Source organism: Acromyrmex echinatior, chromosome 1 (assembly GCF_024713525.1).
Source record: "Acromyrmex echinatior isolate Ae372 chromosome 1, ASM2471352v2, whole genome shotgun sequence".
NCBI classification, from domain to species: Eukaryota; Metazoa; Arthropoda; class Insecta; order Hymenoptera; family Formicidae; genus Acromyrmex; species Acromyrmex echinatior.
In genome coordinates, this window is record NC_141852.1 from 3,702,003 (window position 1) to 3,727,110 (window position 25,108).

The window sequence follows — 25,108 nt, forward strand, 5'->3', positions numbered from 1 at the left end:
CGAATTATAAAAACGAAAAAAATAATTTGTACGAAAAAAAAAATTTGTAAAATGAAAAAATTTTAATACATTTTTGTGTTCGATTCGTTATATTTCAGCCAAAAATATGAATATTTTTTTTTAAACTTTCACAGAACAAACTTCAACATATTTCTTGAAATATAGGGCACATAAAAAATTTTCGAAATGTTGCCGAATTTTTCAAAATATTTCTTCCGAATTTGTTGTTTTATTCATTCGATCACAAAAGTTGTACAAATTTTCGAATTGTCAACTGTATTACCTGTATTACAATTTTGTTTTTTAGTTAAGGAAGTTTTTTTGGAAAGTTTTAGTTCTTTAAACATTAAGGTTGTAAAATAATGACGATTTATATTATCGATGCGATTACATAGCGCACAATCCAAAAGTCTGAACCGTTCTCCACGAAACAGAGGCAGCAATGACTTAATTTACATCGTGCATTTGATACACGTACTAACTTCCTATTAAATTATTTTAATTTCAACAATGTATTTAAAGAATGATGTACTATTAATTTGGTACAATATACATCAATGATTAATTAAATATAATACATATATCATGTATAATATATGTTTCAACATATCGCCGAAATTAAGATTATTCTATTAATTATTAGAAAGTTACTAGTACCCATATCAAGTGCACGATGTAAACTAGGCCAATAATGTATCAAAACAAAATATAAAGACTTCAAAAATCTTTTTCAACTTAATTTATTGTTTACTATTATAAATAATCGCATCGACGTATAAATCATCATTACTATCTTAATGTTTAAAGAGCTAAAACTTTCCAAAAGAAATGTCCTTAATTAATAAACAAAATGATAGTATAGGTAAAAGTTGATAATTTGAAAATTTGTACAACTTTTGTGATCGAATGAATAAAATTATTATTATCGTTATTATTACGAATTTGAGAAAAATATTTCGAAAAATTTGACATGCAAATGTGAAATGTTTCGTAAACTTTTTATATATATTCTATATTTTGAGAAATATAGTAGCTCTCAAAAATATTTTGTGACATTTATATTATATTTACGTTAATCTGACAAATATAGGTGGCGTTGCAGGAAAGAGTTTGATTTGTGCTACTGAAATTGTATTATATAGAAAGATTAGTTCTTTATTTTTCAATAAATATTCATAATATGATGGATCATAAGAATTTTATATTAGCAATAATTAGTATAAATAGCAAGTATATGATTATGTATTAGGTGTTGGAATTAATTCGTAGCGTTTTTTAATGAAAGAATGTTATTTATTTCACATGAGCATTAAAAAATACATTAATGAAAGTACTTCCCATCACTTGTAAAACGCTACGAATTAATTCCAACACCTAATAATTAAAATGTTTATGTAGGTAGGCATTTGTTTATATAAGTTTAATGATACCAAAATGCAGATTATCCAATAGAATTGGATGAAAGAGTATATTTTAAACGCCGTACTCCGAAGAAACTCAGTCTGTGCAATTGCAAAGCGTTTTAGTCTATCTCAGCAACTTGTAAATTTCTCGTATAAAAAAGAGGTTAACTGAAAATGTAAACAAATCAAATAGTAGTTGACGCAAGACAGCAGAAAGAATGGACAAAATTATTCGAATGAGATCTAGTGCTGATCCACATAAAATAGCCAAGGAAATAAGGAATGATTTATAGGGAAATTTCGGTTGCAAGCTACATGTTTCAAGTATAAAACGTCGCTTGACAGATATAGTTTTAAATGGGAAGATCCCATTTAAGAATTACGCCAATGATTAGCGTAAAAATTCAAACTTAGCGAAAAGTTAAACTTGTATTTGTAAAGAAACATTTGGCATGGACAAAAGATGATTAGGTTAAAGTATAGGTTAAAGTCGTGATGAGAGCAAGTTCGATCTCTTTTCCTCTGATGATACCTAACATCCGCCGTCCTAAAAATAAAAAAAAATGATGTTCGGAAATTAACTCATAAAACATGATGAATTTTGCGTTATGGTCTGGGGATTTTCCCAGAAATGAGACAGGTTCCTTGATTCTTAGAGACAATAATGAACTAATTTGCTTATTGAGACATCTTGAAGTCATGCTACTTTATGATAAAAAAAATGCCCAAAAGATTTCAACAAGACAACGATCCAAAGCTTTCTTCTCAATTTGTAAAAGACTTTTTAAAATAAAACAAAATTAAAATTTTGGATTTGCCTAGCTTAAAGTTCGGACTCTAACTCTAAAACATTTTTTAGAGAAGGATGACACACGGACATGACGTCGAAATTTTTCGCATAGACGAGAGTTACACGCTGTTTTGCAAGAATGGTCAAGATAGAGAAGCTCATAGATTCAATGTCCCATCTATGTACCGTGATTATAAAATCAAAAAATTTCATTATAAAATTAAGTCTCTTACACATTTGTTCCATAATTATTTTGATATTTTTTTTTATTGTGAACATATGTTGTGAACAGTGTATTTGCTTTATTCTTTCAACCAACAAAATATTTTTTATTCGTATAGATATTTGTCAATAAATAAAGAATTAATCTTTTAATGTACGATTTCAGTGTAACACAAATTGTTACCTTACCCTGTAATAACAACGCCATCCATGTTTGTGTCGGATCAACGTCCGCTGTAGATAAATTAATAAAAATGTTACTGAAAAAATACTTTTGAATGCTACTGCATGTAGAAGTTTATTCTGTAACAGTTTCAAAGAAAAATATTCATATTTGGCTGAGATATGCCGAATTGAAAACAAAAATGCATTGAAATTTTTTCATTTTAAAATTATTTTTTTCTCTGTTCATAACTTGAAAATATAAAAATTACAAATTTGGTTTAAACACAAAAAGATGCGTTATGAAATTCTCTACAAGAATCAATCGTCAAAATCGAAATTAGAACGATATCCAAAATTAGGCGGACATTACTTATCCCGCAACATCCACACGTATCCTATTATAGAATTCAGTCCCTCAATTTCGTAGATACAAATTACAAAGCTTTTATGTCGAACAAATGTTATGACAGCTCTACACCATATTGGAATAAGAAAGTGTAAAGATTTAAACAATTTTTTTTGTTCTCGGCATAAACTCCATCTCACAGCATGTATCAATGCGTATAGTTTAATCCTGGAAAAGGATTTGCAAATCCTCTAAAAGAGAAGACAAGTAATTGTTATACAAAAATTATTGTATTTAAACGATAATACAAAAGATTTAAGAGGATCTTCTTAGATCTTCGTTTGAATTTTTTTCTATATTTTGTCCTAAATCACATAAATTTAAAAATTGATATTTTTTTACAATATTTTTCTTACTAACCGCTGTTTAATGAAACATCATTGGGAAACATCATTTAGAACAAAATTTAATATAAAAGTATTTTAAAGTAATTTTTCTATGCTTAAAAACGCTTTTTGAAACAGCTTAGTACGATGATTTTTCGCAAAGATATGAAATTTTTTTGCCGTATGAAATGTTGTGTAAAACTTATTTTAAAATTGAGAGTCAAAAAAGTTTTTAAAAAATTTAGAAAAAATTTATACGAATTAAGCACATTATGATAAACATTTTTCTCTTTTGTTTCCATAAGTTCCGAAATTACAAAATATTTTAGAAAAAGTAAGTGGTTTTATACAATAAAATTTTACACAATAAAAAAATTCGATATCTGCGAAAAATCATTGTACTAATTTTTCTTTTAAAAGCATTTTAAAGTTTAGAATGATTACTTTAAAATTCTTTTATATTAAATTTTGTTCTAAAATGTTTCATCAAACTGCAGCGCTTCAAAGTAAGACAAAAATATTAATTTTCAATTTTATATAATTTAAGAACAAAAAAATTCAAACGCGATTTTAAAGTCCTTTACGCTTTTAAAATCTTAGCTTTAAAATGCATATTCGAAATCTTCTCTACGACTTTTTTCATCGAGATATTTAATTTTTCGTAAAATGCGACAAAGATGTTACTATTATAATATTTATGAACGTTACTTATTAACAGTATAAGTATATAATATTTGTATAATATTTTTTGCAGAAAGTACCGAAAAGTGATTTAGGAGAAGTTGTTATATTAGATGCTGATAATAATACAATTGAGTCACCATTTCAAGATTTGGAGTCTTTACCTCAAGATGTAGTGCGTAAAGCGATATAGTGCTATGATACACTAATATATGTATCTTTAAGGATTAATAAATGCCTTAAATAATAAAGTAAAAAATTTCTGTGTTGTAGGTGACGAATTTAAAGAAAGCGTTACGCAATAGATCGGCTCTTCTTGGAGATGGCGTATCAAGGGCATTCCTGCGGGCATTAGTGCAATTAACCGCAGGTTATAGAGAAGCATTAACTTTACAGCAGGGTGAGCGTATCACGTTTAATCAAAATGCATTTGTTGAAAGTAGGCCATCTTCCATGCAACCCTTTTTACGAAAAATGTTAGAATTACAAATTTTCCAACAAGTAAGTGTGTTATAGATACAATGCCGTGCTCTGAATTAGTTGCACATTTCGAGTCGATTCTTAAGGCGATTTCAATGATCGAATCATCTGCGCCAATTGCAGCCAATTATTATTGTAAAATTTTTTTTCTACAATTCAATTTTCATTTTCATAACTAATAAAATTTTTTATTAACATATTATAGTCCGCAAGAATATAATTGATAATAATTACAAATGATAATTACAATGTGAACAATAGCCATTTCCATATTTGAAATGCTATTATTGATTCGTTTTTTAAAGTGGTTTTTCCAGCAGATTCATTCACTAAGAAAGAAGAACAAAAAAGATAATCAAATATATGACTCGGCAAACTAAAATTCTATATTGTAAGTTTTACATAATTTTCATTTTCGTGAGTAATTAAATTAAATTTTCTATTTAATAAATAAAAGGAGCTAACGAGCTAAAGCAAGTTATTATTGTCAATATTTTAATGTAAACTTTTATAAACAAACGTTTTTTTTATAAAGCCGCAGGATGAGATTTAAATTTGACAGATTGAAGCCTACACTATATTGACAGGAAGTTACAGAACACAATTGTATAATCCAATATAATGAAAACCACTTAGATGAATTGATTTTTGAACGAATCATTGTAATCAGCGTTATTTATTCTTAAAAAGCACCTATAAGTTAGAATATGTTCGTGTTACCACTTTTAATTTATAATTGACTTTTATTATTTAGATTTTAATTAAAACTAAAAAAAACCTAAAAGGTCAAAACGTTTGTTTATAATGGCATTAAAATATTGACAAAAATAATTTAACTCGCGTTGATTCCTTTCATTTATTGAATTAATTATTAATCATTTGAGCCATAATATTTTTAATATTAAATTTTCTATTATTAACATATTACAGTCTGCAATAATATAATTGACAGTAATTACAATATGATTATTACATATTTAAAGGTAACACGGAAAGCTATTGTTTATATTCTATATTATATTGTAATTGTTGTAAATTATTGTAGACTATATGTTAATAATAACACAAATTTAATTTAATTACTCATGAAAATAATGTAAAACTTATAATATAGAATTTTACTTTGCCGAGTCACATATTTGATCATTTTTTTGTTACTTTTTTAGTGAAAGAATCTACTGGAGAAACCCTTGAAAAACGCATCAATAATAGCATTCTAAGAATTCAAAGATAATATGGACAATGGAAAGCCATTGTCCATATTGCAATTATATCATATTATAATTAGTTAGTTATATTTAGTGTATTATAGATTATATGTTAATAATTAGAAAATTTAATTTAATTATTTATGAAAATAAAAATTATGTAGGAAAAAATATTTTAATGATAATTTACCAAAGAGATCCCAGCATATTTCTTATTTCGTAATATTTCTCTTTTCACTTTTGAAATACAGCGTCACACGCGTGATCAGCAGCACCGACGAGATACTATTGAAGATGGTTGATGCTTACAAAAGTTTACGCGACTGTTAAAATTTAAGTTAAGATTAAGAGTAAGAAACTGATAATACGATACTTCATACGGTAATTTCATGATCTATTAGTTTTGTTTAAACATATATATATGTTTAAAACTTAATAATACTCGATTTTTAAAACTGTGATTTTAATATTATCATCCGAGTTTGATTTTTCAATAGAGATGGTAACTATAGATAAAAAATTGTAATTTTTCAATATAAGATATTATAGCATGAAAAGTATGCATACTTATTTATTTATTAGGTGTACAAAAAAGTTCTGAGCTTTTTTTTGTAAAATTCAATCAAAACATCGTATGTAATCGTACGGAAATGGCTTGCTGCGTAACGCCAAGCTGTTCTGCAAGCTCCTTTTCAGTTTGCGCAGAGTTTATATCCAGCAGTGCTTGCAATTCGTCCGTTTCAATCTTTTCAGGGCGTCCAGCACGCGATTCATCTTTAAGACTGAAATCTCCTTTGCGAAACTTTTGATACCGTCTTTTACATGTAGCATGACTTACAGCGTTCTCTCCATATGCAGCACAAATCATTGCAGTGGCTTCAGTAGCATTTTTCTTCAGATGAAACGCGAAGTGGATGGAAAATCGAATATGCTCTTTTGTTATTGCCATCGTGAACACTACTGATTTTTGAGATTATGTGCATCAAACGCCAAATCGTATGACATTTTAGAAGGCCAAATGTTAACGCTTTAAAACCGCAAAAGGGCGGGAAGATATATAAAATTTAAATTGTTATTTCGGTTGTATCAAATCTAAAGCTCAGAACTTTTTTGTACACCTAATAGCATTTATATAATAAATCACGAATTTAATAATATATTATCAAAATACTTATATTAATTTTTATTAATTTTTATTAATTTTTATTAATTTGACGGTAATCGTTCTTCAATTATCTCCGGGCCCCCAGGGCTCATTGATAGTTACAAAAATTTGCTCAGAGCCAACAATGTTTAAAGCCTCGTCTGCAATCAAGTCGGATGACGCTTGTTGGATGTCGTTAATTGTAAAAGATGGGACCTGACTATTTTCCAAATGACGCACGGCAGCCGACAGTTGACATCCGACATGTAAAAATCAAGGTTGTGCGCATGCGCACGACATTCGACGTCTCCCATCTGATTGTAGACTAGGCTTAATTATAATAAAGACAAGAGTACGCTCGTCCGGTGATAACCCGGTTGCGCAGATATGGAAAAGAAGGGGTAAACACGTGACTGTCAACAAGTTACGTCAGCCTCGAGTGATTTTGTCCTTGTTTAAATTTAATAAATAACAAAAATGAAACAACACTTAAAGCATTGTAAGCAGCAAAGTGAACACAGCCATGATCGCAAATCACGGCTGTGAGTATGTCTGTTTATAAAGTGATTGTATTTTGTGATCACAGTTTAAAATAAAGTGTGCATGTAAAAATTATTATCGAAAAACAAAAAATCTTCCGGTGAAATATTTTTCATTTCCAAAAGATGAAGCAGTTTGCCTTAAATGGCGTGAAGTCTGAAAATCGAAATATCTCCGTTATCAAAGATAAAGTTTTAAGAAAGTATAATTGAGTCAGCGTTCACAATAAGGAATTTAGTATTTTCGAGATGTGCGCGCGCGCGTGCAAAAAATTGCTTTTTCCCGTGATTGTATTTTGTGATATTATTAATGTGATATAATTAATTAAGAAAATAATGAATCTTGTTCCTTGGTTTATTTACTATTGGAAGTGTGCATTAATTTTAAAGGATTTTCAAGAGATGGCATAACTAGTACTACCGCATCGTACCATATTGTTGTTATCTTTATGTCCAAAGGACCATCATGTGGCTTTAATTTTCAGTATGTGTCATTTTGCCGAAGTATAAACAACATTGTTTTTTTGAGTATTGAATATGTCAAATTTTGTGCCAAGAAAACGCAATTTGCGCGAAGCTTTGCTTTTTTGCTTCCATTTGAAGAAAAATGTTGCTGGAAGTCAATGAATACTGTTGGAAGCTTATGGTGATTATACTCCGTCGATTTCAACATATGAGTACTGATTTCAACGCTATAAAAAAGATGATTTTGACACGGATGGCAAGAAACATCCAGGCCAGTTGAAAAAATTTGAAGATGAGGAAGTGAAAGCTTTATTCGATCAAGACCCGAGTCAAACGCAAGAAGAATTTGCAGAATCATTAAAAATGTTGATCGATTAACGATCCAGACGTTTGAAGACCACTGGAATGATTCAAAAATCAAGGAAATTGGGTGTCGTACGAGTTGAACTGAAGGACGTCGAAAGGCGCAAAATAACCTGTGAATTGTTGCTTCAATGATACAGAAGAAAAAATTTTTTGCATCGTATCGTGACGCGTGATGAAAAATGAATACGCTACGATAATCCGAAGCGCAAAAAATCATGGTACAGGCCAGGCGAATCAACATCGACGGCAAAGCCGAATATTCATGGCGTCAAGCTCATGCTCTGTATTTGGTGGGATCAGTTCGATGTAGTGTATTATGAGTTACTCCCCAACGAAACCATTACTGAGGAACGCTACCAACAATGATGCAATTGAGCTAAGCATTGAAGCAAAAATGGCCAGTTTATGCAAAAAGACACGACAAAGATTTTTCAGCACGACAACGCTCGGTCACATTTTGCGAAACCGATCAAGAAGTGCTTAACTGAGATGTCCTATCACATCCGCCGTATTCTCCAGATATTGCTTCTTCCACTTATTTCGATTGATGACTCATGGCCTGTCTAAGCAGCGTTTCCATTCTTATGAAAATGCGAAAAAATGAGTCGATTCGTGGATAGCCTCAAAAAATGTGTCTGTGAGTGTTCTTTCGACGTAGAATCCATCTATTACCAGAAGGATGGGAAAAAGTAGTGGCTAGCGATGGACAATATTTTGAATGATCAATTTGTGATCATTTTTTTTATAATAAAGCCGTATTTTTACTAAAAAATCCCTTAAAATTAATGCACCCAATAATATAACTAAATATTAATAATATTAATAATATTAATTAATAATATTAATATATATAATAAAATAATTAATCAAATTACAAAATGCATAAGTTTTCAATTCTTGGTTTGAAATAAATTATGGAGAAAATATTTTTGAAAAAATGATACACTTTTCACAATCTAGAGAGCTAACTAAGTAATAAAAAATATTCATTAAATGGGGATGCTGGAGCCGTTTGTATTAGAACTATTCCAAATTCGGTAGTAGTCTACAATTTTCATTCATTTCTTATATTTATTATATACGTATATCATTGTGTCTCGCTCAAATGTATTCATTTGTCCTTATCTAACATATTGCTACGCTATCTTTTAGAAGATCGAACACCTAGCTAGACACAATTATTGCTTTATTTACCATTTTTCTTCGCTCAGCGTTCGTATACATGTCATTTGCAGATCGATATAAATCTTTCTTTTGAAGCTTCTAATCTTAATTTCATAAACTCATTATTGTTTGTGCACGTCATGCGCTGAGTGGTGCACTATCGTGTGATCCATACGAGTAATAAAGCTTTTATATTAAGGAAACATCTACGTCAGGTGACAGCTCTACGAGTTGAAAAAAATATTTGTAACTTTAAATCTATTACAGCGCTCCCAAATTTTGCGTCTATTTTAATCCTATAAAAAAATTTTTGATTTCGTTCAGTAAATTTCGGAGATTTATGTTGATCTGCGAAATACTGACAATTTGACCACTCCATTCTTTTAATCATTAAGGTAAAATAACGACATTTTTTTTCTAAAGTTGTTTCTTGAGACATTGATTTATAAGAACTAGAATAAAAACAGCAACAATTTTAGAAATCTATGTTTTATTAATCAAACTGATATAACATATAGCGTAGAAATATAAATATAGCGATCTTTCTTTCGTATAAATATAGCGTTTTTTCTTCTTTAAACGTGGTCTCACGAACCAACCTTAGTACTTGAGGGAGTTAAATAAATTTCTGAAATATATTATATATTTTTATTTTTAGTATTTCTTTTTTTATTATAATATTTTTGTATTTATAATATTGTTTTTTAATATTTATTTTGTGTTTAATATTTTTTGTACAATATTTGTTAAAATATTGTATATTGCAAGGAGCGCTGTAAAGTATACTGATAAATAATACATTCGAATTTATCACGAAACGATGACGTAACTTGTCAACAATTCTGATTGATCGTTCGACTGTCACGTGATTGTATCCTGCACATAGACACCCTTGTTTTTATATCATGGGCTTAATAATATCTCGTCGGTGTCAGCAGTTTGAGCTTTGAGCGGTAGTAGGACACCAGACAGCGCCTCAGGAATTGGCCGAAATATACGACATTACTCCAAGCACTGTCTAATTATACTATATTATAGTATAATTACAACTACTTGATATAATCTAAAGAAAAACATTTTGAATATTTTCAGTTTATAGAAGAAAGATTAAATATGCTTAATTCGGGACTAGGGTTCTCAGATGAATTCGAAATGGAAGCCTGCAGTTATTCAGCCAAATCAAGTAGTAAATTTATGCAACAATATAGGGAGTGGACTTACACTATGCGAAAAGAGAGCTCCGCATTTTTCCGTAGTGTAAAAGATAAGGCATGTTACATTAACATTTCAATTAAATTGGACAGAATTTATTATAGAATTTATCTCCAAAATATCTGCTATCTCCCTTTATTGTAAAAGAAAATAAAGTAATATTTTATTCTGCTACCTTCAATTGCAGGCCAATCCAGCAGTAAAATATGCTGTTAGATCAGTAAGTTTAAAACATAATTTATTACAAACATTGTTTTGTATATAATCATGTATGATTTAGTCAGTTAACATTTTTAAACATTATATTTATAACTTTCTATATTATTTAATATCTATTAGAATAAGAGTTAATGGAAGAAATATAAAGGTTGATATCTACAGGTGAAAGATAAAGGCAAAGATATGAAAACGGCTTATAAAGGATTAAAATGGAAAGGTATGTGATCTTTGTAATCTTTATTATTATTATGACACATAAAAATATTAAATGTATATTTATGAATATTATATCTATTATAAATATTTATTTGGGAGATAGGACGATTGAATAGAAGTGAAACTAATATGAGATTTCATCAGCCACGATCAGCTCCCAGCTCACCTACAATAGATAGAAGATCTATTGGATTTACGTCCCCACCAAAATCTCCAAATGATATATCAGTGGCAATTAATTGCCGAAAAGATTTACGTTTGAGGAATAATAATTTCACTGATACAAGGTACATATAATATATATATAATCATCTATGTATTGATTGTCTCTTCGTTTTAGTAGTATAATTTATTCTTATACTAAAAAAATATAATTTTTCATATTATTTAAATATTATATAAAAAATATTTGATAATACTGTTACAATTGGCGATTTTGATTCTCTTCCATCGAATTGCTGTTATCAACTTGAAAGTTGAAAGTATTTTGTCTCTGCGACGACGTGTTGAATAAGCGACGATCGAGAGTTTTGGATAAAGAGAACTTGAACTGTAAAACTGACGTTTTTGAAGCGTGTCGGGCCGTTACATACTGTTGCGGTTTTCTCTGTATTAGTTACGTGTTCATTTTGTAATAAAACTTTCTCGTTCTTAAAAGACCGGAGTTATTTTTTCGAGAGTTATTTTATCCATTCGTGATCCGCGATGCGAGTGAAATATTCTGCTAGTACGTATATGATGTGAGTGTAACAATATTTTTGAGACTTCTATGGGTATTTACTTCTAAGATGCTAGAAGTATTTACGGGTTATCATTATGTCATGATCCAGTATCATATCAATGCGTTTCTCGCCCTAATGAAGTGAACGGCAAAGTTCACAAAACATTGGCATCAGCAATGGATGACATGACATGAAAACCTGCAAATCTTCTAACAAAACATATTTTGTTTTAAAATTTCCATATAATTTTATAAAATTATTGATTGCTTGACCGACAAAAGATGATGTTGAGATCGATTTTTTTTACCAAAAAGGTATAAGTAAAAGAAATAGTGTTTTTTATATATTTTGACTTCCTAAATACGATAGTGTTAATAAAAGTTCGGGATCGATAAGGAACACTTTAAAAATTAAACATGAACATGATATATTTAAAGAAATTTCAACATTCTTGTTGAACTACTACTTTTCAGGATGTTGCCTAGATGCCACGAACTTTTTAATAATTTTATCATATTCAGGAGGTCGAAATCTATAAAAAATACTATTTCTTTTACTTACATTTTTTTGGGTAAAAATCTGCTTTTTTTTGAAGGACAAAAACGGACCGACTTTTATCCAAAAGAATATAAGTAAAAAAAATAGTGGTTTTTGTAGATTTTGACCTTCTGAATAGGATAAAATTAAAAAGTTCGTAGTATTTGGGGAATACCTTAAAAAGTAAACAAGAATACTTATTGAAATTTCTTTAAATATATCATGCTCAATATTCAAGGTGTTCCCTATCGATCCGAACTTTTTATTAACATTATCGTATTCAGGAAGTTAAAATCTATAAAAAACATTATTCCGCGTACTTTCACCTTTTTGAGCAAAAATCCTTTTTAACATCCTCTTTTTGAACTTTTTTACAACACGATATGAATAGTCATTTTTTATATATTCTTACTTGCTGAACACACGAATCCGTTGGCAAATTGAAAAAATCCTAGATGGGTACATTCCAGTTGGATACATCCATTCTCATCGGTCAATGGCTAGTAATTTTTCAGTGTACTCGTACATACGAGAGAACGGAAGGATCCCGATTAATCACATTATAATTGAACAGCCACTCACAGCAGTCAATACCTATTGGTTTCCCACTGTTTTTTAGACATTTTATCGCGAAATATTGGATAGTGATAAGATCACAGGATATAATCAGCGCTAAAAAAGACTCCGTTTCTGGTAAAAAAAAAACATGTATTTTTATTTCGAGGCTAGACGGATTTTACAAGCACTAAGCGAGCGCCGGCGGAAGAGTGTCGATTACCTCTCGCTGCTCAACCTCATACTCAGAGAAAAACTATTTGTTTTTCGATTATTCTAGAAGGTTCCGAAGTTTTGATTTTAAAAGAATACTTCTTTGGCTCATTCTATCTAATTTTCTCGTGACGTACAACGGTTGCCTCTCCCAGCGGATTACAGCATGTGCACTATTGCACTTGGCTGTAATGTCGGATTTTAAATATCTACTGAGATTTTATTCGCAAATGAGATAATCTGTCGCCAATTATTCCTCGCTTTCATTGCCACTGTTTACATTCGACGCTTTACCCGTCTCGTGTCTGTCTCTCTGTTGTCCTTTTTTCTAACTTGAATAGCTGAGCAAGTCTCCCATATTTGCGAGTATTCTCTCGTGATCCCGAGAACACGATATTCTCTCGATGAAAATTAAATCTTTTTCGAATGCATTTTTTAGCTGGAGTAATGGCGATATAATCGCCACAGTTTAAATACTGCGAGTGGCTGGTGTCCAATCGTAACATGTATGCTCAATCGATGAGAACATATCTCATTTTAATCATTTAGCAATGTGTCCAATTGGGACTCTTACGCCAAATTTGAGATCTGTTCTTTATCGATGAACTCTAAATTGGTACACACATCACAATAAATTACAAAATAAATTATTTTAGCATATTCGATTCAGTGTGTTTGGAAAGTTACAATTTACAATTTACTTATGAGTTACTTTTTATTACAGAAATTGAGAACAATAAGTTCTTATTTTATTTTTTATATTATATTTTATCATTTACTTCAATTTTGTATTACTGTTGTACTTAATTTCTATAATAAACACACATAAGGTAACCTAAAATATAACTTATAAAGTAATTTTCCCAATCTTCAATTTGTTGATTCAATTCGATTCCGAGTAAATTCTTTTTAACTGCATTTTTTATACAGTTTAACTCTTTTTTTGTAGCTAAAAAAAACAGACTATAAAATAATTATAATAATAAATATAATAATAAATACTATTTAAAGGTACCACATCGAATACGCTATTTATACTAGTCACTGGACACGATGTAAGTAGATATGTCTAACTAGGATAGCTAGCCCTCCAATTTAGTCAATGGATTTGGGCTCAACAAACAAAAAAATACATTAAAAATAGCTAATCATACTTGTGTTATAAAAAAGGATCAAAACTTTCATATCAAGCAAATGTTGTTACGACTTGACAGCTCGAGACTAGTGCTCGGAAATATCAGACGATTTGACAATTCAGACAGTTCGAATCTCAAGTTCGAATATTAAATATAATAGTTCGGACTGAATGTATATTCGAACTATTTGAATCCACTTCAGAGCTGAAAGTTCAAAATTATTACATTTCGAATTCAGATATCACAAGTTGGGATCATCCTGAATATGTTCAAGATGGATATTTGTAGGATGATGTCAATAAATATAGGAATTTTATGTAAATTTAATGTGTACATTCAGTTATATATATTGTGACATTATTACACATGTGTTTCATCTTCTGAACTGTACTTACATGTACATTCATGTACTTTGATGTATTAAAGCTTAAACGACAAATAAATTCATATTAGATTTAGAATTAAGACTTGCTATTTAAACGAAAACGTATTTACAATTACAATACGTATTTACGTATTTAAACGCATTTACAGTTATATTGTAGATTTTTTCGAGGTGTCTATTCAATGTAGTTGTAAATGAATGCGTTGTTTTGAATGTTTACTTACAAATGTTATATTGTGCTTCATTATTATTACATTCAATAAAATATTCCTACACGCAATTTTTTCTTTTTGACATTTTTGTAATGTTTATTGAATAATATTGAAGTCTCGTAAAAAACTGCTTTTTTGTTTCCAAGGTATACTACATTTGTTTATTGTCCGAATCGTCTGAACTTCAGACATAACGAATTGACATTTCATACTCTGATCACTGTTTAAGCTCAAACTGTTCAAATTGTCCGAAATATTCGAATTAGATGCTCATTTTTTTTAAATTCGAACTATTCGAATAGATCGAATGTTCAATAAGATGAATGTACCAATTAGCAATCAAGTAAAGTTAATGAAAGTAATGAATGAGATTTAAGTAAACAAAATTCGGCTTTCAGTTGAAAGCCTTTCTTATTATTATAGGAAAGCTAGATCATTTATCAATTGAAAATCATCGCTATAATCTTGTAATACTGTATACATTCTTATTCATAAAATAACAGATATCGCTATATGTAAATGTATCTATTAGTATCCGCTCGATTTTGCTTTGTCCCAGTTAGTGACTATGTTTGACCCAGTTAATGACCGATGCTTTATATTAACAGCCTGATTAGTGACTGGGATTGCAATATATCTGTTGCAAGCATGTCTGCTGCCTATTGGCGACTTTTTTTTGAGTTTGTATAAGAGTCGTTTTTGAAATACCACTTTCCTTACTGACACTTGAAACAGATCGACCAAACCGAACAATAGCAAGTACCAACTGAAGCTCATTGTCTGTCCACTTTTTTCGGACCATTATAGAAACTTTAAATATCCTGTAGATATAAATTACTATTGAATAGTAAGATATTAAATTATAAATTTTTTATTGAACTTGAGATTTTAACACTATTTAGATATGATACATTATTTTTTTACTTTTTAACATTGAGTTAAATGAATGATAAAATGATTTTCTTAAACGAATGATTAAAATAACGATTTGATTTTACAATGAATGTTTTTTTTTCACGGAATGATTGAACAAATGATCAAATAATTTTATGAAGTTTTTAGTAATATTTATATGACTTATTTCATCACTTACTTAAGTCAATTTTTGTATTAAAATAAATTTTGTATGTACATTAATGAAATAATCCGGTTAATATTGGTACCGAAATTATAATGTCCCAAATAATAACCTTCTGAATGAAGACTATGAACTCAGTGGCATTACTTTAGGTTATTGTGTGCACCTTTTTCAGATTATAACCCGCCAAACAAGCTAATATGAACGTAAACTAAAATTAGACAATAATATAAGATTTTTTTTCTGACGAAAGTGATAAAAACCACATTTTTCAAGCTATTTTATCTAGTCGGACATTAATTTAACACGTATGTTTTTTTGATACATATTATTATCCATCACAATTATTTGATATACAATATGCTTTGCGTATATTTTTACTTACCGTTAACTTCTTTTATATTCAAATAATCCTTTTGATACTTTTTTTTGAGTAAACTGTATCTACGTAGACGAAAATTCATCCACCGGTTTCACTGATATTTACAAGGTGGCGACCATTACACACGCCTTCTGTTTTGAATCACAATCCATCTACATTCAATGTGTTTCAACTAGTAAGATAAAATAGGAAATTGATAAAAATGCATACATAAATATGTACTACTTTAATATTGGAACATTAAAAAATTAATTGACGATATGCATTGCGGAATTTCCTTGCAATTTTAATAAATATACGTGCTTGGTCACTAATTAAGACATGGACGAATTGGTACATTTACCTTATATTTGAATCTTTTTGTCTGAGCCCTACTCGAGACACCATGTTGCATTAACAAGGAGATGGCACTAATTACGAATTGGAATGTATCATACCATTCAAAAGGAGGAGTCGAGAATGTAAAATATGTAAAAAGTGTAAAAGGGTGAATAGGCTCTCTTCGTCAAATGTAAAAGTAGCACGCGCGCACTTTAGGTCCCTTGGCCACTACGGCCATCACGCTTCTTGTTTTACCCCTACTTATTTATAATACTTACCGTGCAGCAGGCCAATTGCCTAACCTTACACGCAATATCTCTTAAACAAGAGCTCATTCACCTAACTTCTTTTACACTTTTTACATTTTCAACCCTGCCTTTCAAATGGTATAGGGCACATTCCAATTCGTATTTCCCAATTCATGCCATCTCCTTGTAAGAAATGGTAAAAAATACATCAATTTCGAAATTTCTAATCTTTCTCGGTATAAACTCTACCTCACAAACACGTATTAATGCGTATAATTTAATCCTGAAAAAGGATTTTCGAATCTGTGAAAGAGAAAAAAAGTATTTACAAAAATTATATGATTTAGTTGGTAATACAGACGGCTTTAGGCTCCCCTTAATACGCACTTAGAAAAATTGTATTACTATCTCTGAAAGCTGAGATATAGCTTTTTAAAAATCTGCAAAATTCGTAAATTTTAAAGTAATCCCTTAATTGTTGTGAGCGCGCACGTAGTATATTATTTTACACAAATTTTAAGATGCCATATTTTATTTTGCCAATTCAGCAAAATTAAATTTTTTTAATTTGCTAAATTATTAACAATTAAAAATGTTAATGAGCCAAGTACAGTTTTAGTACACGACTTTTTAATGATATGAATGTGGCACACGTTTTCTTATCAAGTAATTCAATATTTTCGAAGGACGGTGGAGAGATCGGGAAAATAAATTTAAGAGTAATTAGTATATTTATTTTTCATGTGATGCAATATTATCTAAAGGGTAAGCCATTAATAATTCACATCCTATAATAGAATTTTTTTCATAAATTTTGCAAAGTTTTTGCAAATTCATATTTCTTACTGATACAATTTTGTCATAAAAGTGTTACAAAATATTTAAATTTTTTACTTACGCTGTGCGTATACTGGTATTTGAAATATATCTGCTCGACACATTGTTTAAATTTGAACATGAAAAGTACGATTGATGGTTTCATGTACAAGCATGTATTGCGTAATGATAACATGAGTTTACAGTAAAAAATTACTTCAAACCGGATTAGGAATAAGAATGCCATTTGCGGCACGTTAATAATCTGAGGAAAACATAGACGAACACATACACTACGATGAGTCTGTAGTAGTTCATGTACTCTCGTGCCTGGGTTGTGTATCCGCATATGCCCTCTTCAAGCTATTAATGTGCCGTAAACGGAGCCAGGTTAGAAGTTTTTTTATAAATTTATGAATGCTGAAAACATTATCGCAAATCAAAAGAATTGTAGCACGTCAAGTTTTCAGAATAATTGAGATTTAATGTCTAAAAATTACTTTAATGATATTTGACATTTCTTGTAAAGAAAGTTATAATATAACATCTTGAAATTCCGCTCAAATGTCATGAATGTATTGTTCATTCATTATAAAATGCATTCCTTTTCAATATCTTACTCTTTATTCTACACACACAATAGATATAGCAAGCCTTAAACCTTAAGAAATCGATCAATCACAATCGAATGTGAGAAAAATACTCGACTATGATTGGTCAGTTAAGGCTTAAGACTTACTACTCTATTGCGTTTGCGGGGTTAATCATGATGGGGGTTTAAGTACAGAGTTTTTTTATGATAATAAATTTTCCGCTTATGACGATAAAATCATATGTATACAATTTCTTTGATATCGATACACGTACACAGACTATACATATAGGAATGCAGATCGTAGAATAATAAGTTGTCAAAAATCTTGGTATTACCATGGTAAATATATAAGGTGAAGCATTGCGCATAACAGCGATATTGGAAACGATCAATCATATTTGTGTCCAAATGCACTTTCTTGCGTTTCGTACATGGTCAAAGGGATAACATAGTATGTGCAGTTAGACAGTGTCTCTTTCTAAATCTCTGCTCTTATCGTCTATTGACTTGCAGTGTGAATAGGCTACCAACTGTGAAACGCCAATATAGGACGGTATTCACAGCTCGTTTTTATTTTAAAACTATCTTAAATAATGTCTTAAGATGCTAATACAGTCCTCGGATTGACTTATGACATCTTAACACCGTACTTAAGACAGTCTTAAATGCAAGAATCGATTATGAATATCGGCCTGTTTCGCGTCATGAAATTGGTACTGAATCTTTCCTTGTTTGACATACTTACAATCTTAAAATGTCGTAAATCAATCCGAGGATTGTATTAGCATCTAAGACTGTTAATCTTTGTCTGCTCCTTTTTGCACTTCGAGTTTCTTTCTCTGTGAGTTGTGTTCTCTGTTTGCATCAGTATGGGGAATATCTTCTGTAACGAAAACTTCTGCTGTTTGATGAGCAGATTTGAGCCACTCAATTGACATGTTACTTGCTCATTAATTTCGATAACAAACAGTTATCGAAACAGTTATTAATCCTTCCAACGCGGTACGGGCCTGAGTATGGATTATTCAATGTCTCTTTGCGAGTATTTTCCTATCGAATACAAACATGGGTTTAAATCTTTAAAATAAAAAGTTTTCTTACATGATATGCTGCTGAAAGTTTAACTGCTCGCATGTGTACTCGAAAATTTTCAAGGAAGATATTAGAATCGTTTGGTACGTCTTCTGTGTGAAAAATTTTTCAGGTACCCTCAGTGTTGTGCTATACAAATATTCTGCCGGCTTCTGAAGCTTTGATGTCCTGTTTGAAACACGTCCTCAGGCCAAGGAATACAATGGGAAATATCTCAGTCCAGTTCCGATTGCGTGATACTTAATCGCTGTTTTTGAAGTACGATGCCAGCGTTCTATCAATCCTAGACTACTAATTTGACTACTAGCGCTGTAAAAAGTTTATTCTCGAATTCCGATCCTTGATCCGTGGTAATTAATTTTGGTGATCCAAAATGAGAGATTCAATGAATGAAAAAGGTTTTTGCTACCGTTGCTGCTTGATGATTCCTGATAGGTATAGCTTCCGGTCACCTTGAAAATCTGTCTATTATGGTGAGACAATAAGTATATACATCGCAGGAAATCATTGATCCAATGATATCAATATGATCAAAACGTGAATCAGTGTAAAAAGTCTCTGGTTTTAAATGAACGTGACGTCCTATTTTAGCATGTTGACACTGCAGATAGGTCTTAGCCCACTCTCTGATGTCTTTTCTCATAGATGGCCATTTTAGTAGGGTCAATGGTAAATTGAGTTTTTTATTTTGATAATTATCTGATCAGTTTTGTAGTGATTTTCTCGCTTGGATAGTTGAGGTTGTGAAAAGTGTCGAATACTTTACATCGAAATAATTTAGGGACAAAGAGGCGTATATCGTGAGTTGAAACGTCGCAATAAAGTGCTTGATGCTCGGAACTAAAAGTAAGTTTCTGAAATTTAAGCGATATCTGGTTGTCCTGTAAAATTGCTATAAGTTCCTCGCCCTCCAGCTGTGCTTTTAATAGTTCTTCGAAATTGATGATTGAAGGAAGTCTAAATGCATCTATCCTGGAAAAAGAGTCGGCTACTATATTCCCTTGAATGTATGTGATCTTCATAGTGAATTGGCTAATTAAGTTGAATTAGCGAAGTTGCCTTGTCTGATTTCTGCAAAAATGCATACGTCAGTGACTTGTAATCCGTTCTGACTTCAATATCCATGTAACCTTCAATCCAAGGTCTAAAAAATTGTATGGCGTGATAAATTGCTGTTAATTCTCTATCGTAAGTGTAGTAGTTTACTTGTATCAGTAAGAATTTTTTTTAGTAGAAGAGCTCTCAGTTAACGCGATCGGTGGCTTGTTCCAGCACAGTCCCCATTGCTATTTCTGACGCATCTGTTATCAACCGCATTTTGATATTTGGAGCTGGATGAGCTAATAATGTTGTTAAGTCTCGTTTCACTTTATTGAAAGCTTTGATAGTCTCGGTTGTCCAATTGATGAGCCTTTTATCTTTCTTCTCAGAATCTTTGAGATACTCGTTTAATGATAGATGCCGCGTTCAGGATGCATCGATGATAAAAATTGACTGTCCCTAAAAATCTGCGGAGCTCTTGAACCGTTTCTGGTCTTTTACAGCTGAATATGGCTTTGACTTTGCTGAGTAATGGTGCTGATCCTTTACTGGAATCCAAGAAATTCTACCGACTCCGATTGGAATTTATATTTATCAATGTTAATGAATACTTCATGATCCCTCAGTCGGCTGAAGACTCTCTTAAGATGTTGTCTGTACTCCTGCACGGATAAGGATGCGATGAGAATATCGTCGACATAGGCGAAAACAAAATCGAGATCTACCAGCACTTGATTGATAAAGCACTGGAAAGTTTGTGATGCATTTCTGAGTCTAAAAAGACATCACTAAAAATTCAAATAAGCCGAAGGGGATTGTGACGGCAGTTTTGGGGATGTCTGCATCTGCGACTGTATTTGGTGATAAGCTCTGGCTAAGTCAATTGTAGAGAAAATAATTTTTCCATGCAGAATCGATGAAAAATCCTGAACGTGCGCGATCGTATATCTGTCGGGTAATGTTTGTGCATTTAAATGATAATAATCGCCGCACGAACGCCAGCTGCCATTCTTCTTCTTGATTATATGTAGAAGACTGACCCATTGACTTTTTAAATGGAGATTGGGTTTGAGATTATACTGATATAGAACATCGGCTCCCAGAATCGCATACGGCACTCGAGCGATGAGACAGACGCAGCGGATTGGTCGGCATAGTCCGAGATCTAAAGACATTATTCGTTTCCCAAAAGTCTTGATATGCGCTCTGTTCACGGCATATAATATTCCCTTGCGCGCTTTTAATCGAATCTGAAGGACGTGGTGGGATGACCGAAATATCCGCTGTTGAATTAAGGAAACGAAGTCCAGATACTTTGTCCATAATAAAAAGTCGGGAGGAATGCGTGCCGTCTATTATCGCCGAAACCAACGACGGCTGCATTAGTTTTCCGTCATTTGTAGAGCTTGTTTCTTCTGTGTTCAATTGCAGTTCGACATTTCTCTGCCTTTTTTTTAAATCGTCGGTAGTAAAAACAAATTTTTGATCCGTAGGATTGGCTGCGCGAGGAATCCCTCGATGATCTTCTTGAACGTTCGAATGCGAACGTGAACGCGATCTTGATTCGAAACGCGCTTGCATTTGATCTAACTGCTTTGTGATCTCCCCGAACTTTTTGACGATGTCATCTTCTAGCTTTTGAATCGCTATTTCTTGACGGTCATTTGATGGTCGATGTTCTATTTTGTCCGCTACTGCTGCCAACGCGTCTACATTGTCGAGAACTACTTGTAGCGTCATTCGCATATCGCTAGATAAATATTCGAGAAAGAGTGTTTTTAGATCTTCATCGTCAAATCTTCCTTGACGGACGACTGCATTTCCGCAAGTAACCGGAAGACTGATAAACCGAATAGTAATTTCCGTAATTTTTGTCTTCGTGTAAATTCCTTAAAGAATAATATTCGATCAGTAATGCTTAGAGTGACAGTTCACGGAAGGAAGTCTGGCAATTACATTTTTCAAGCTGTCATAAACATCATCATTTAGGCTGGATATTAATGCGGTAAATTTTTCCGGTTCGGAAATATTTCGTTCTAAGAACTTGCTCTCCGCGATCTTAAACCATGCCTGTACATTACTTTCGGATTGAAATTTACGTAATTTTACTCTATGTTTTTACGTGTAGCTTCGGTATACGAATGTCTCGGTCGCGTTTTTTACCGTGGGAGGGAAATATGAGTTCGTCCGATGCTGGTTCCGCGATTTTAACAGGTTAATCTCTCTGTGTTCACTGTTTCTGAAAAACGATTTTCGGAAGTTGTATCTGGATCGTACTATTGCTCGTTTTTTTCTTCAAAATGATGATAGTTAGACCTCTTGTGCCTTTGTATATCCTCATCGTTCTCTAACTCTATGAGGTTCGTCTCTGCTTGTCTCGTAATCTCGCCTTGACTGCCTCGATTAATGTATCCGCTCTTTGGAGAATGTACTACGTCATTGCCCTTGCGTAGGTCTTTGCTGGATCGTAAGAATATTCGGATCTCAATGTACGCTTACTGTCCATTCATTTTTTAAACCATTCTTCAGGGTACACACTAAAAACGAATGTGCCCTTGCATTTCTTGAAAACAATCACGTCGGAGTCACCAGGCTATAGGAATGTATTGTATTACCCGATAATGTCCGGTAATAATGAAAAAATTAATGTAATATCCAAAGTCTTTATTCTTGTAGAACGATACTCTTCCGAGGAAATACAGAGAGAGAATATATAAGATGCGACAAAAGTGGCGATCGTAAAAAAGAACATAAATTATATAGGATCTATCTAAATGTATAACAGAACTAAAAGTGCAATGAGTGTAAAAGGTGCAACTTAATGCTACCTAAAATCCCTATACTAATCTTGTAGCGCCATTGTTACGAAGTGTATTTTTATATTATACTAAAAAGTAAAAATGAAAATACCAAGAATACGATCTTGATTTTATCAAATGTTATGAAAGTCATGATCTTGAACAACATTTAAAAAGTGTTAATCATCTGTTGGACATCTTAGATAATGTTCTAATGCTGGCAGTACGGTAACTTTTAAGCTTCCTAGTTCAAAAAATATTTAATGAAAAAGTATTTTATATATAGTGTTTGGAATAGTATTTTGAAGAGCTCTCTCCAGATAAGCTACAAAAGTAGGCAATGAAAAATATGGGTTTCAGTTTACAAATTGATGCGGCTTTGATAAAAAAAATGTCAAATATCATTAAAAATACCATTTTTGGACATTTGAACCCCAATTATTATTTGAAAAAACCTAACGTATTGAAATTTTTTTACTCATAGCATCGTTTTCAGTATTCAAAAATTTATATGAAATACTTACAAGAGTATCACTATTGTCCGGACCGATTTGATTCTCCATGAAATATATTGTAAAACACGAAAATCGAAGAGATACACATACTTTTTTTTACGTGTGCTAACTCATGTTTAAAGGATGAAACACTCCTTTAAAAAAACGGTATTTTTCTTTTGAGCCGAATATCGTCGGGAGTATAAAAAATAGAAAAAAAATTTCTAAATAAAATGTACGATTTCAAGAGTACTTTAAAGTTATAAAGAACAAAAAATTTTTTTTATTTTTTTGTTTAACAAACCTCACCACCCGTAATTTTTTTTAATTTTTAATTTTTTTTTCTACCAAATTAAAGATTATTTTTTTACAAATTCAACAATGTGTAATAAAGTTATAGTACGACATATCATTTTCGAGAATTAATTATTAACGCTTCCATATATACACTATCCATGCTCATATGTGAAAGTAATTGTCGTCGGAACAAAGATAAGATATAAGAAAAGATGTCTTCAGCAAAATTTGTACAGTTTTTTACATATGTATTTAGATTTTGTAAATATATAATATTTTTAAGATATATATATACAGGGTTGGCCATATTCGACGGAAAGATGTTTTTTTTTTCAATCATGGGAAACGTCGTTACTCGATCTAACATCTCTGTCAAAAGTTACAGTGTTTGCCAGATCTTTCCGTCGAATATGGCCAACCCTGTATATATATATATATATATACTTTAAATACGAAGTGTCACTACGATCTGAATGTTAAGATGTTGAACTATTATACATATTCATTTAAATGAATTAATTTCAAAAATTATAATTGTGTGCCGATATGATTGTCGGACTTTCAACGTGAAATATTATCAACCTGAAATATTAATAATCCCCCCAAATTTCTCAAACTTAATCTTAAAAAACTATAATAAACTTATTGCGAAAAATATTGCCTTGCAATGCAAGAGATCCGGATTCGAATCCCGGCCGAGGCAATAAGTTTTTAATGTTTTACATATTTCATGAAGAATCAAATCGGTTCCGGACAGTTGTGATACTTCCCTTGTTAGAAGGTTCGAAGTAATTTTTTTATTGTAAATTAATGTAATTGAACTGCATTATATTTATTACATATATTTTTATTACAGTAGAAAACAGTACTCACCTTTAAGCCCTAGTTCCCCTGAAGAATCCGACTCTCCATTGGAGCGTATAAATATAGATCTTATGCACGAACTTCAAGATGTGATATTTCCAAATATCCCAGTTGTAGATAAGACGGTAAGTTTTTCATAGCTTTTACAATATTTATACATTATTATATGATTTGCACAAAAATTTGAATAATATTATTATTGAAAACGAAAAAATTGCATAAATTGAGTATTGTATCTTTATTTTTTTATAATTTCACACATATTTTCACTCTTTCATTTCTTAACTCTAGCAAAGAATACTTAACAATGCAAGCA

General features: G+C 31.2%; 1 protein-coding gene across 6 annotated transcripts in view; it reads left to right on the forward strand.

Annotated features, from left to right (window-relative positions):
- LOC105148133 (DENN domain-containing protein 1A) overlaps positions 1-25,108 on the forward strand; it is a 59,430-nt gene that overhangs the window by 20,609 nt on the left and 13,713 nt on the right. For 5 of the 6 annotated variants that reach the window (XR_015546491.1, XM_087410668.1, XM_087410679.1 and 2 more), the window contains 7 exons: positions 4,067-4,168; positions 4,267-4,494; positions 10,452-10,628; positions 10,759-10,791; positions 10,953-11,007; positions 11,110-11,293; positions 24,785-24,917. Coding sequence is in view for 5 of the 6 variants with exons in the window: in XM_087410668.1 (XP_087266794.1) it covers positions 4,067-4,168; positions 4,267-4,494; positions 10,452-10,628; positions 10,759-10,791; positions 10,953-11,007; positions 11,110-11,293; positions 24,785-24,917 (912 nt within the window). In the remaining variant the exon portion in view is untranslated. The remainder of the gene's footprint in view (positions 1-4,066; positions 4,169-4,266; positions 4,495-10,451; positions 10,629-10,758; positions 10,792-10,952; positions 11,008-11,109; positions 11,294-24,784; positions 24,918-25,108) is intronic. The other variant, XM_087410674.1, reaches the window with a different exon arrangement.